The 12,599-nt window shown below is 36.3% G+C and overlaps 1 protein-coding gene across 1 annotated transcript; it reads left to right on the plus strand.

The window, feature by feature from the left end:
• Positions 1 to 3,046: 3,046 nt before the first annotated feature.
• On the plus strand, positions 3,047 to 11,678 carry LOC120471156 (L-threonine 3-dehydrogenase, mitochondrial). Its single transcript, XM_039660905.2, has 9 exons — positions 3,047 to 3,191; positions 4,506 to 4,702; positions 4,930 to 4,972; positions 6,960 to 7,030; positions 7,472 to 7,621; positions 7,728 to 7,900; positions 8,079 to 8,169; positions 10,308 to 10,577; positions 10,688 to 11,678. Exons 2-9 carry the CDS (start codon positions 4,516 to 4,518, stop codon positions 10,825 to 10,827), a joined length of 1,125 nt encoding a protein of 374 aa, XP_039516839.2. The 5' UTR covers positions 3,047 to 3,191; positions 4,506 to 4,515; the 3' UTR covers positions 10,828 to 11,678.
• The last annotated feature ends 921 nt before the right edge of the window (positions 11,679 to 12,599 follow it).

Consider the following 12,599-nt stretch of genomic DNA (forward strand, 5'->3'; position numbering starts at 1 on the left):
GAATGGTTGCAGCTTTCATACTAATCCAAATAAGTGGCAAAATAACGCAAACGTTTTCCTATTTACATGTTGTGATTTGTATAGTCACAGAATGTACAAATAACAAAGTCAAATGAGACACAGACATCTTTTAACCGTATAAAACCTGGGAACTATTCTCTGAAGGCGAAGCACTGCTACTTTGACGGAGTGATAACCGCATCACCGGAGACACGCCGTGGTGAGGAGCGGAGAGTTCGCTCAGTGTTTGGGTAATAGAGTCAGCAATTTATAAATAGTAAAAGCGTAGTTTACAGTTCGCTCTATTGTAAATAGCTGCGACAGTAAACCGGGGAGGTAATACCATGTTTCACAGAATTCCAACTAAAAACGCTGACTGGATGAAGAAATGGCTAACTTACTCTGGATATTTATCCAAACACACCTAAATAGATTATCAAGAGACATTATGTTTGCTCGGTACATTTCAATGGACGACTATTTTGAAAAAATGGAATTTGCCACACGGACCAAAATAGTTTTTCAAAATAGTCGTCCTCATTGAAATGTACCGAGCAAACATAATGTCTCTTGATAATCTATTTAGGTGTGTTTGGATAAATATCCAGAGTAAGTTAGCCATTTCTTCATCCAGTCAGCGTTTTTAGTTGGAATTCTGTGAAACATGGTATTACCTCCCCGGTTTACTGTCGCAGCTATTTACAATAGAGCGAACTGTAAACTACGCTTTTACTATTTATAAATTGCTGACTCTATTACCCAAACACTGAGCGAACTCTCCGCTCCTCACCACGGCGTGTCTCCGGTGATGCGGTTATTACGCTGTCAAAGTAGCAGTGCTTCGCCTTCAGAGAATAGTTCCCAGGTTTTATACGGTTAAAAGATGTCTGTGTCTCATTTGACTTTGTTATTTGTACATTATGTGACTATACAAATCACAACATGTAAATAGGAAAACGTTTGCGTTATTTTGTCACTCATTTGGATTAGTATGAAAGCTGCAACCATTCACATCCAGTCTTTGTGCTAAGCTAGGCTAGCGGTGGGTAAAACAGACTTATAGCACGCACGGAGATGAAAAAGGTATGTATGGACGTATCTAACTCTGGGGGGTATGGTGAATAGGCTAAAGTCCCAAAAAGTCGGAGTGTTCCTTTAACTAATGTAGTTAACTAATGTTAACTAACAGACCTTATTGTAAAGTGCTACCAATTTTTTTTATTTATTTATTTATGGTGACTTCAATATGCATTTGTTTTTAGACTTAAATATGCATTTGTTTTTAGTCACCAGTCACTTTATTATAGGTAGCTAGTATCTTTGGATCTTTTGCCTTCAGAAATGTCTCAATTCTTCATGACACTCAAACAATAAAGTTCTAGAAACATTCCTTATAGATTTTGGTCCATATTGACATGCTATTGATCTCAGGCATGGAGATCAGTCGTCAGAGTCAACAATAACAAACTGAGCAGAACACGCTCATAACTGGGAACAAGATAGTGGACTTCAGGAGGAACACCCCAGCACTCCTCACCATCATGAGTCATCCAGGTTCCTGGGCAACACCATCTCTCAGGGCCTGAAGTGGGACACTCGCATAGAGTCCACTGTGAAAAAGCCAAACAGAGGTTGTACTTCCTTCGTCAACTGACACAGTTTTACTCGGCTGTTATTGAGTCCGTTCTGTGCACTGTTCTGTTCTGTGTGAATGAGACATGAGAAGACTGCGACGGACTGTTAGGACAGCGTGAAGCGTGAAGAAACGGACAGGTCTCATCACAGACTCTTCTCTGGGCATAAAACCACATCATCTAGGCATAAAACCACCTTATTTCCACCAATAACTAGCACACTTTATTTATTTATTTATTTTAATTAATAATTCAGTACTCTTATGGTGTTTATGCCACCTGAGAGTAAAAAAATATTGATGGTTTAACTTAAAAAAGTAAGTACCTGGTTGCCTTAAAATTTTAAGTTCATTGAACTGGAAAAAGTGAGTTAATACAATAAAGGAGATTAATTTAACCATCAGAAACTCAAAATGATATGTTATCTGAACTAAATAAATTATTTAAGTTAATTTTACAAAAGAAAAAAATGTTATGATAACAAATCTTGAAAATATTTTTTACACTTGGCAAATAAAGCTCATTCTGATACTGCGATGGTGACTGGAAGCACTTTGAGTAGTGAACTCATTACCAATATAAAATGTGTTATTACAAATGGTTTTAGCATGGGGTTTGTATTTTGGTTTCTAAGATGTTACTCCTTTGCAAGTGAACAGAGAAAAAATAAGGAATATGACTCTGATGTGCTAAATTTCATGTGTGGGAAAAGTCTTTCAGCATGTCAGTGACATACAGTCTGTGTTCATGGGTTCACGGAGTTCAACAATTTATATGAATAAATCCTTTATGAGAATTGATATTCAGGTTACAAAACACAGAAGAAATTTCCTCTGGCTCCTCATGGAAGTCTTGGACTTGATTCACTTAGAATAAATAAAGCCTTCAGTCTGCGGAGAGAAAATATAATCATCAGTCATTCATAAATTAGATTATTTGCATTCATTAGTGCTCTGGTTTACATTATAATGCTAAATTCAAGTACTAAAGTTCATATATCAGAACACTGAAACATTTGCTTAAAAAATAAACAAGAGAGAACAATTATTAATATTATAAATAATATTATTTTAAAAGCAAAAAGGTTTTGTGTTTGATCATCTGACAATAGGCCTATATGTTTTGCAAAAATATAGAACAAAATAAAATTATGAATATATAATAGAGAAAAGTTTGTGCAATCTTTCTGTAAAATAAAGATAAATTATTTTGATTCTTTTTAATTTTTATTTTTTATTATTTGATATTTGTTTGTGGCTTTTAAATTGTTTTTGGTCCACTTTAATTATAAAGCTAAGATGATTTGGTAATGTCATTTTAGAACGCATACAGTGTAAAGTGGGTGTGTCTCGGGTGGACTGACCAATCAAAGCAGAGTCTCCGCGAGACTGTCTAAGACCTGTAGCTGATGCAATACTGATAGTGGATGAACTTGAAGATGTCTGTCCATTGAAAGACATTTACACCTGCTCCTGTTGAACTCTGGGTTTTAGGAGCATATCCCCTTAACTATTTCTTTTCCATTTATTCAAGACGATTTGGGCGGTGGAATACAAGGTGAGTAGCCTAAATCAAAGTTTCTCTTATCGAAGTTTTCATCACTTGATCGCAAAATTCAGTATATGACTGACGTGATTTACAAGATGAGTGTGTTTTATTGTAACACGCGCTAAATGTTGATCATTCCGCCGAACTGAGACATTGTAATAATTTAAGCAATACATGTAGCAACCACAAGTGAAATGTATCCCATCATCAGATCGGCTTGTTACAACAGAAGCAGATTGTGAGTGTTGATTGGTAAATAGAGACTGTCAGTCTCCTCCCAGTTTGTGTTCATAGGTTGCAAAGTGCACTAGTTTAATAGTGTAAGGAAACTAAATAGGCTATAATTGATAAACGTTGTGAACTGAACAAAGAAAACAAATAAAGATGAATCTGCTGTGGGATTTAAGTCATTTCCACGGTGAAGTTCTTGTTTGACAGCCTCCAACAATCGCATTGAGATAACCTTGCAACGGAATTAATTTTAATTTAAAGTAAGTTATTCATTGAAGATTCATTTTTAGACGACGAAAGGAAATAATATGACTTTTGAAATGCTGATCAATTAAGTTTATCAACTAAATAATAATCTAAAGGGATTTGACTTTTGGTCTCGGTATTTTGTGAGGCTGTTATAGCCATGACCAGAAGGTGGCAGCATCGGGGTGTTTGATTTTGCCAAGACATATTCCTGGATATTTTTTTTTTTATCTTAGAACAACATCCAGTCCGAAAATGCAGTCCTAACCTTATCCCTACCTCTAAATATAAACGTACCCATAGATAAAGACCCTAAAATCAGAGGGAAATTATAGGTAGAAAAACCTAACCCTAGTTGTAAAATTGTCCCTCAAACCTCAGCCACAAAACAGATTTGTAGTTTTTTTTAAATCATGTATAAAGGCCACATTAAAACTCTTCATTATTTATTTATTACAATATTCAAATATGTTTTATGAATAGATTTGATTGTTGTATTCCTTTCCCAGACCCAGACATTCAGTCTTAAACTATAAATAGCCTATGGTAATTAATTACATGCTTAAAACCCAACGATCTAAGATAAATACTGCTTCAATACTTCTTATATGAACGTTAGCCTTATAGTTCCCTCTGTATTATTTAATCATCTGATTTTTTAGGATTCATATCCTTTAATGCAGCTGTAAAATGACCCTTTGCAAGACAAAGAAATTTAGCTTTTGAAAATGCAAAAGAAGAAAATGTTTCAGATTCTGATATATTTTATATCAAACATTGACACTGATTTTGTGACTCTTTTGGATGTGCATTTCTGATATGCTTTATTTGTGTGTGTGTTGGCAGTGAGTAGGAGATGCGGTCCTGTGTAAGAGCTGTGAGTGGGACGGCCCAGCGGCTTCACATGTCTCCAGTCTGTGTCTCTCAGTCTTTCGCTGTTGTAGCTCGCAGTCTCAGTTTCTCCCCGTGCTGCCGAGTCACATACGATGCCAGTTTTCAATCAGTGTCCTATGGATCAGATCATCCCAGAGTCCTCATTACCGGTACGAGTGCAGGAGATAAGTGGCTAAACCAGTTGTGTAATGTTCATTTGTTTGAATGATTTTGTCTGTGTGACTGTGTGTGTGTTTAATTAAGCTTTGAGGACTAAATGGATGTTATATAAACCTTTAGATGTCACGTTTCCCTGGTTACCATGGTAGTCTCCATGGTAACATAAGACTAATGATGATTTTTAATAATATTTTTTTCTCTCTGTTTTTGATTGTAGGTGGTCTGGGTCAGTTGGGTGTGGGTCTAGCCAAACTGCTCAGGTGAGACTGAATTAGCGCTGTCATTCCTGGATTAAATTTGAGTGCTCGATTTTAAAACGCCCTCCATTGCAATTTACCGGGGTCGATTAACTGGTAAATACCGGAAGTGGTGTATTCCACAAACGAGAATCCATGAACCACATTATTAGACCATTATTTAAGGCTGCACGATATATTTAAACCATTTAAATATCATGATATAGCAGAGTGCTATTGTGAAATCACGAAGACTGCGATTCGGTTAAATAAATATATTTACATGAGTGCAGGACAGGTTATGTGTTTCTTCCCGTGTCCCATTCCTTAGCTCGATTTATGCAAATATGCGAACTGTTGTTTATCACAATTTCAAAATAAAAGTTTTCACCCTTGCTCTGAGTTTGCATGTTTTGATGTCCACATGTTTTTGTTCAAGAAACATTGGCTATAGCATTTCTATCGCAAAGGCCAATTATTAAACATTTAAATGGGCATTTGAATTAACTGTGTTATGCTGTAAAGTGTCAACAACAATCATTTGCATTTGTTATAATACATAGGAGTAACTTGATTTCGTTCATGTGTATTACATTATGTTTTTTAACAGTGTTGTTCAATAAAACCATCTGATTACTTGCTTTTGATCATTTGTTTTTACCAATTATTATTGACTTATTATATATTATATACATTTTAAGATTTTTTAGAGGCTGTTGTTTACTTAGGTCTATTTTTATCACCACAAAAAAAGTTCCAATTATATAATTCACCAAAATAATAATTATTGACAGCCCTAGACTGAACGCTTTCAGAAGTTTTGATAATGTTCACTAGACTTCAGACTAAATGGACTACACAAATTTTGCTTAGATTTGCCCCCTGATTTTTGCCAAAAGGGTTTGATCAGACAGAGTTGACAGATTTTATAGAAAACCTTGTAGTGTTTGATGGGAACAGTTTGTATTAAAACATTTTTTTAAAAGCTTGTGAATGTGATTCCATCCAGTGATAGGAGATCATTAGTTTGTTGTTTTTATTTGTTATGTCTCCTAGCAATCTATGAGTGTTCGGAATGACCTTGTCTGGTAGTGTGTGAATGATCCTCAGTTGTCATGTGACCAGCTTCTGAAAGCCATGCCCCCAATATATGTTAACCAACCTGATGTCAACAAACCTGGACATGTAATAGGCAGACAGGCAGTGTCACAATACACACAGGAAACATAAAATCCAATAGCAATATTTATTAAGGGGTAATCTGTACTCACAATCTTTAAATATTCCATGTGACTACAGTGGCTCAAGTATAAGTTTATCAAGCTACGAGAATACTTTTTGTGCGGAAATAAAACAAAAATATTCATCGACTATTCCTTTTCTTCCTTCTGGGCCTGAGACAAGGTTCTGATTTTCTGAAAAAATATTGGGTGCTTCTCAATACCCAAATCGATACATCCTTGTTTCCTTGCTCCAGCCTGTGACTCGGAAAACAATCAAACTCCGCCATCTTGAAAGACATTTCATTTCTCTAATTGCGCCGTAAAGAAGCGAGTGTCACGATTAGATCCAAGGAAGACAGAGATTATTAAAAGGTAACACGTTTAGTAAATAACTACTTACAGTAATTTACATTATTATGCTGCAGCTGTGATGAATGTGCATTTACATTATTATACGTAGATTAGCAGCTGTGATGAATGTGATTAGTGTCCATGGTGACTGATCGGTGGCGGGAAACACAGACATGGAAACACTTGCACATAAAAGTCCATGATCTGAAGATAATGGTGACAGCGAGGAGCGAGGAAGTTTCCTGTGGATTCAAGAGTGAGGATACACAGGTGTAGCCTTCCCTCACATCCTAAGGGCCACCTAAGATGCAATGAAAGGAAGCAAGGATGCACAAACAGGAAATGAGTAGCACCCCTTGTATGAGTAGCACTGCACTCTTTGATTTTGGTAGTATTAAATTGTTAAATATGAGATTTTTGTTTATCTTTTGTTACAGGAAGGAGTTTGGAAAATACAATGTAATTCTGTCTGACATCAGGAAACCCCCAAATCATGTTTACCAAAGCGGTGAGTGTCAATATTCACTTATTGTGGGAAGCATCAGTTCTTCATTTTAAACTGGATTTTTAATTTGAACACACTTTATTTTAGAAATATTTGAAGAGTTCAGATGCAAAAGCCTCTAAATGCCATTTGAAATTTTCTTCTTTAATGATGATTTTTTATCAAACTTGTATATTTAAGTTCAGTAATTTCACTTAAATAACAATTAATAGGTAATTATCATTGCCATTTAAGTGAAATCACTGAACTTAAATATACAAGCTTGATAAAAATGATCATTCTAGAAGAAAATTTCAAATGGCACTTAGAGGCTTTTGCATCTGAACTCTTCATTTATAGATTAATATATATATATATATATATATATATATATATATATATATCAAACATTTTTTTAATTACAATGAATGATTTTAGGCTTTTAATTGTAAATTTTGACTTCAGGTCCCTTTATATATTCTGACATTTTGGACTATAAAAACTTGCGTGAGATTGTTGTAAACAACCGCATCACTAGGTTGATACACTACAGCGCCCTTCTGAGTGCAGTCGGAGAGGCTAATGTGTCCCTCGCTCGTGACGTCAACATCACTGGTTAGTCACAGAGAGGATTCACATCTGTTTTATTTGTATCATTTTCACCTTTAATCCATTTTCTGTGGTACACTACATAGAGGTTTCTTTTCTTCCTCATCTTAAGGGTTGCACAACGTTCTTGACATTGCCGGAGAACATGGGCTCCGTCTTTTCGTCCCCAGCAGTATTGGAGCCTTTGGCCCCTCCTCCCCTCGTAACCCCACCCCTGATCTGTGCATCCAACGACCACGAACCATTTACGGAGTGTCCAAGGTTCACGCTGAGCTAATGGGAGAGGTCAGTACATATTTGGGGATTTTAATTTTAGCATGATATTAAAAGAGAATGATAAAATAAAGGGTACAAGCCTAGGCATTTCACGAGGTCTTAATGCATATGAATTGAATGCATATTTTGCTTTGGTTATTATTCACACTGCATTATTCAATTCACATTCCTTTATTGCATTTTTTAGTATTACCATCACAGGTTAGGCCTTGACTTCCGCTGTCTCAGATACCCAGGAATCATTTCTGCAGACTCTCAACCTGGTGGAGGAACGACAGGTGAGCATATCTCCTTTGGAACAGTGTTGATGATGTAAAATAAAACATATTAGATGGAAAACATGAACTTAAAGGAGCTGTATTGAAGAAATGTATTTCAAATAATCATAAAATGGCCCTGATATGTCATTAGACATTAAGAAATCATGTTCATAATATCAAATACTTATATCACTGACAACAGTAGTCCAGCCAATATATTGTCATTTAAAAATTGATGTTGCAGCCTTCAACTGATGTTGATGTTGTCATGTTGTGTTTTGGTCTGAAGCTCCACCCTCCACCTATCTACCAATCACAAAGTCAGTAGTGTTGCAGCATCTGGGTTGCCAGCTCTGCTCTAGTTACCACAGCTGCAGATACAAACATGTCGGATAAAAAAAATGTTGGATCCTGCAGCCTATTTGGCAACCTCGAGTCAGGGGGGAGGGGATACACCCATAAATAGAGAGCCTAAGTCCCTCCCCTTCTGGTCGACCACCATGGGACCTTATTTCGGAAAAATATTGAATGGTAGTCAATGGCGAGAGACAACAAATATTTTGATCTCGTTTGAATTGTGCCCTGAATTACACATATGATGTTTGTCAATTTAAAAGATACATTTTAAAGTAAAGAAAGTCGCAGTTTGATGTAAAACCGTTGAGGTATAAGACTGTGAAAATACGTAATTACAAAGACTACAAACCCCAAAGGCGCACATTTTCTCTCAATGAATGAAGCTAACTTTACTGAGGCTGTCTGTCATTGTTTCTACAGTCTTAAGTTATAATCGTAACGTTACGTCGTCCTACCTGAGTGTTTTGTACCAGACTGCACACACACGAGCAGCGGATCTCGTTTCGCTTCCCGGGAGATGTAGTTCACAGAGCGATTTTCACATAAAACTAAATGTTACTCATCTGTTGTATGACAAACTGCGACGTTTTTGACTTTCAGAATTATCTTTTAAATTGACAAACATCATATGTGTAATCGAGGGCACAGTTCAGACGGAATAAAAAGATAAGTTGTCTCTCGCCATTGACTACCATTCATATTTTTTCCGAAATAAGGTCCCATGAGCCGGAAGCGGAGGGGCGGGACTTAGGCTCTCTATATCTATATAAAGGCTAGCTGTCTCACGGCCGAGTATTTATCGTCATCACCGGCGGCCATCTTGTCACAGACAGGCATTCTGGCGGGCTCTGTGGTATCTGATGTAAGAAATACTCTTATCTCGTTGAAATCTTGACGGATTTACAAACGGTTTGATTTCTTACAAACGTTAGTAACGTGGCTATAATTCTGGATGAGTATTTATTTATACACTTATTATTCATAAGTATGCAGTATCATAACTACGTCTCTGCCGTTTATAACAAACTAGACCGTTTGAAAATCGGTAAAAAATTGAGCAAGTTACGGTGATTTAAAAAGTACATGCACCAATAAAACAATGTTACCAGTGAGCGAGCTGCCTGTGACAAGATGGCCGCCAGGTGCTGACGTCGACCTCCATTGGCCAGCAGCGCGGACGAGATATCTAGCCTTTATATAGATATCTATGAATACCTATGAATATCAAAATAGAGCGAGCTTTGTTGCAAACTACGAGAATATTTAATGACTGCAATAGTAATTTCTCGCTATTACATCATAGGTGGAAAACGTGGATCAAAACATTTTAACTGACGACCAGCCGCAACTTTCAGGCGGCATCTTTATTTTTTTAGCTCAACTCACAGAATGGAAAGCACAGGATTCTGGGATATAAAAAGCAATGAAGGATAGATCTATGCTGCCTTAAAAATCGATCAGATGATGGTATCTCAGGGAACAGGGAGTGAAAGTAACATTGCATTCGGACGTACTTCCGACCTTGGAAAGAGTCCTCAGAAGGCAATATGTATCAATTTTCGGACGCAGCCACTGTGACACTCTCATATAATCTTTAATCAAAATAACTTTCCCTCCCGCTTGCAACGTCTCTTCTCTGATGACAAAAATCCTGCTGTACATTTTTCTTGTTGCCGTTTCACTGGGATACACGTCACAATAGAAATTTCGTGCTGCCTTATAATATACATTGTATAACATGATTAATAACACTGGTCTGGAAGACTAATGCGTCTATGTTATTCTGTCTCTTCTCTCAGACTATGCTGTCCAAATCTTCCACGATGCTGTGAAAACGGGCAAATTTGTGTGCAATCTGAGGCCTGACACAAGACTCCCCATGATGTTTATTGACGATTGTCTAAGAGCCACACTGGAAGTTCTGGAAGCTCCTGCTGAGGTACTCGGTATGCGCACATATAACATCAGCGCCATGAGCTTCACTCCAGAGGAACTGGTACGAGAAATCAGGAGGCACCTGCCAGACCTGCAGGTCACATACAAGATTGACCCAGTTCGACAGGCCATTGGTAAGGGTCTGACACATCAGTCGAAATCCAATTTAAAATCCTGTTAAATATCAATTTTTTATTTTTCCAAACTGAACACGGGTCATCTGTGTTTCTGTTATTTCTTGTAGCTGATAGCTGGCCAGAGATGTTCGATGACACCAGTGCCCGCAGTGACTGGGGCTGGAAACACGACTATGGTTTGCCAGAGCTGGTTCAGGCGATGCTCAACTTCACTGGATCAGACTCCAGAATGTCTCAAGCAAACTAATCTCCATCTGCCGTCATGTGTTTGAAGTGTTTGGGGCCTAATGGAAGGAATGGTAATTGGGCTCTGTAACTGAGATTACTGCCTTTTTATTTCATATGTAGAATGTATTTAAACAGTGTTCCTGGTAAAGTAAACCAAAGATGTACATTGTTCAAATATACCCTTTACTTCCACAATCAGCTTAATAATTAAAAATCTTACTGCTCATACATATTTTATGTTATTTAAGCTTTAAATTAGTTTTTGGACTATTTGTTCTGTAGCAAGCAGTGTAAGATAATTAGCTTTGGATCTTTTATCAGTGAATATACTTGACAATACATTTTTTATATGTACTCTTAAAATGATTTACACTACCATTCAGAAGTTCGGGGTCAGTAAGAGTTTTTTTATTGTTAAAATAAATATTTTTATTCAGAAAGGACATGTTTGATAAATTGTGACAGTAAATACTATTTCAAACTATTTCAGCATTTCAAATGCTGTTCTTTTGAACTTTGTAATTTTTAAAACATTGATGATATTAAAATGTTTATTGAGCAGCAAATCAGCATATAAGAATGGTTTCTGAAGGATCATGTGACTGAAGACTAATGCTGAAAATTCAGCTTTGCATCACAGGTATAAATTCATGATTCAATACAAACTTTTCAATAGTTTACTTATGAGATGATGTATGCTTGTGTGAAAGAAATGTCATTTCATAGTATAAAAACAACAATCCTAATAATGGTGCTTTTTCTAAACGGCATTATTAGCATCTTAGTTTTATTAAAATAACCTCATCACTTATAATGTAGCTGAATTATAATTTTGTTTTGTTCTTTAACAATTTAATTGAATTATACAGACTTGACATTTGTAACTCCAGAATATATATTTATCTATCTTTGATGGTTTTACAGTAGTTTTTAATGTTGAGTTGTAAAAGGATTAGTGATTAAATGAATTTGGTAGCATTTGAGAATCACTGTCTCCTTCATTAGTATAACTAGTGCAAAATGCCTGTGCAAAATATTTGTATTTTTTTGTGTGTGTGTTTTGCCAATGTGTGCTTCTTTTAGCCATATATTTATCGATATCTTTTGCATTTCTAATCTAATCCAAACAACGTCAAACTCGGCACTGCACTTACTCGTGCCAAGTCGTAGCAAGACACTTGTCAAGTTTGAGATCCATCGGACTAACGGTTCGAGAGATATGCGATTAACAGACAGACACACACACAGACAGATAGACGTTCCTGTGATTTATAGATAGATGTGATACAATATAGTTCATCAAAAAATGTTATTCTAAACCTGTATGATATTTTGAACGCTGGTGTCCAAACTGACTTCCCATTGACTTTCATTGTATGGTCAATGTTTTTCTTTTGTGTCTTACAGAAGAAAGTAAAAGTCAAACAGGTTTGGAACGACATAAACGTGAATGAAAGAATATTTATTGTGGGCTCAACTTTTCCTTTAAGCTGTATAAAAAATAGAAAAATTGGCTTGATTTTGGTCTAAAGAAATTGCACATAAAAAATGTTTTAAAGTCACTGCCAAACTGTTCATATGCTTAATGAAATGCCGTCAATAAAACCAGAGCTGCCACTGGTTTTCTATGGCCACTGCTTATTTTAGGGAACTCGTTAAGATGTGGGCATGAATCTCCTAATTTATCACTCCATTTGGTAAAACGGTGAATTGCGTTTTAAAAATCAACCATTTTACCTGCATTGTGGATATGGCCTTGCATCTACACACAGACAGTACACACAACATATG

The sequence above is a fragment of the Pimephales promelas genome, chromosome 15 (genome assembly GCF_988280905.1).
Source record: "Pimephales promelas chromosome 15, fPimPro1.hap1.1, whole genome shotgun sequence".
NCBI lineage: Eukaryota > Metazoa > Chordata > Actinopteri > Cypriniformes > Leuciscidae > Pimephales > Pimephales promelas.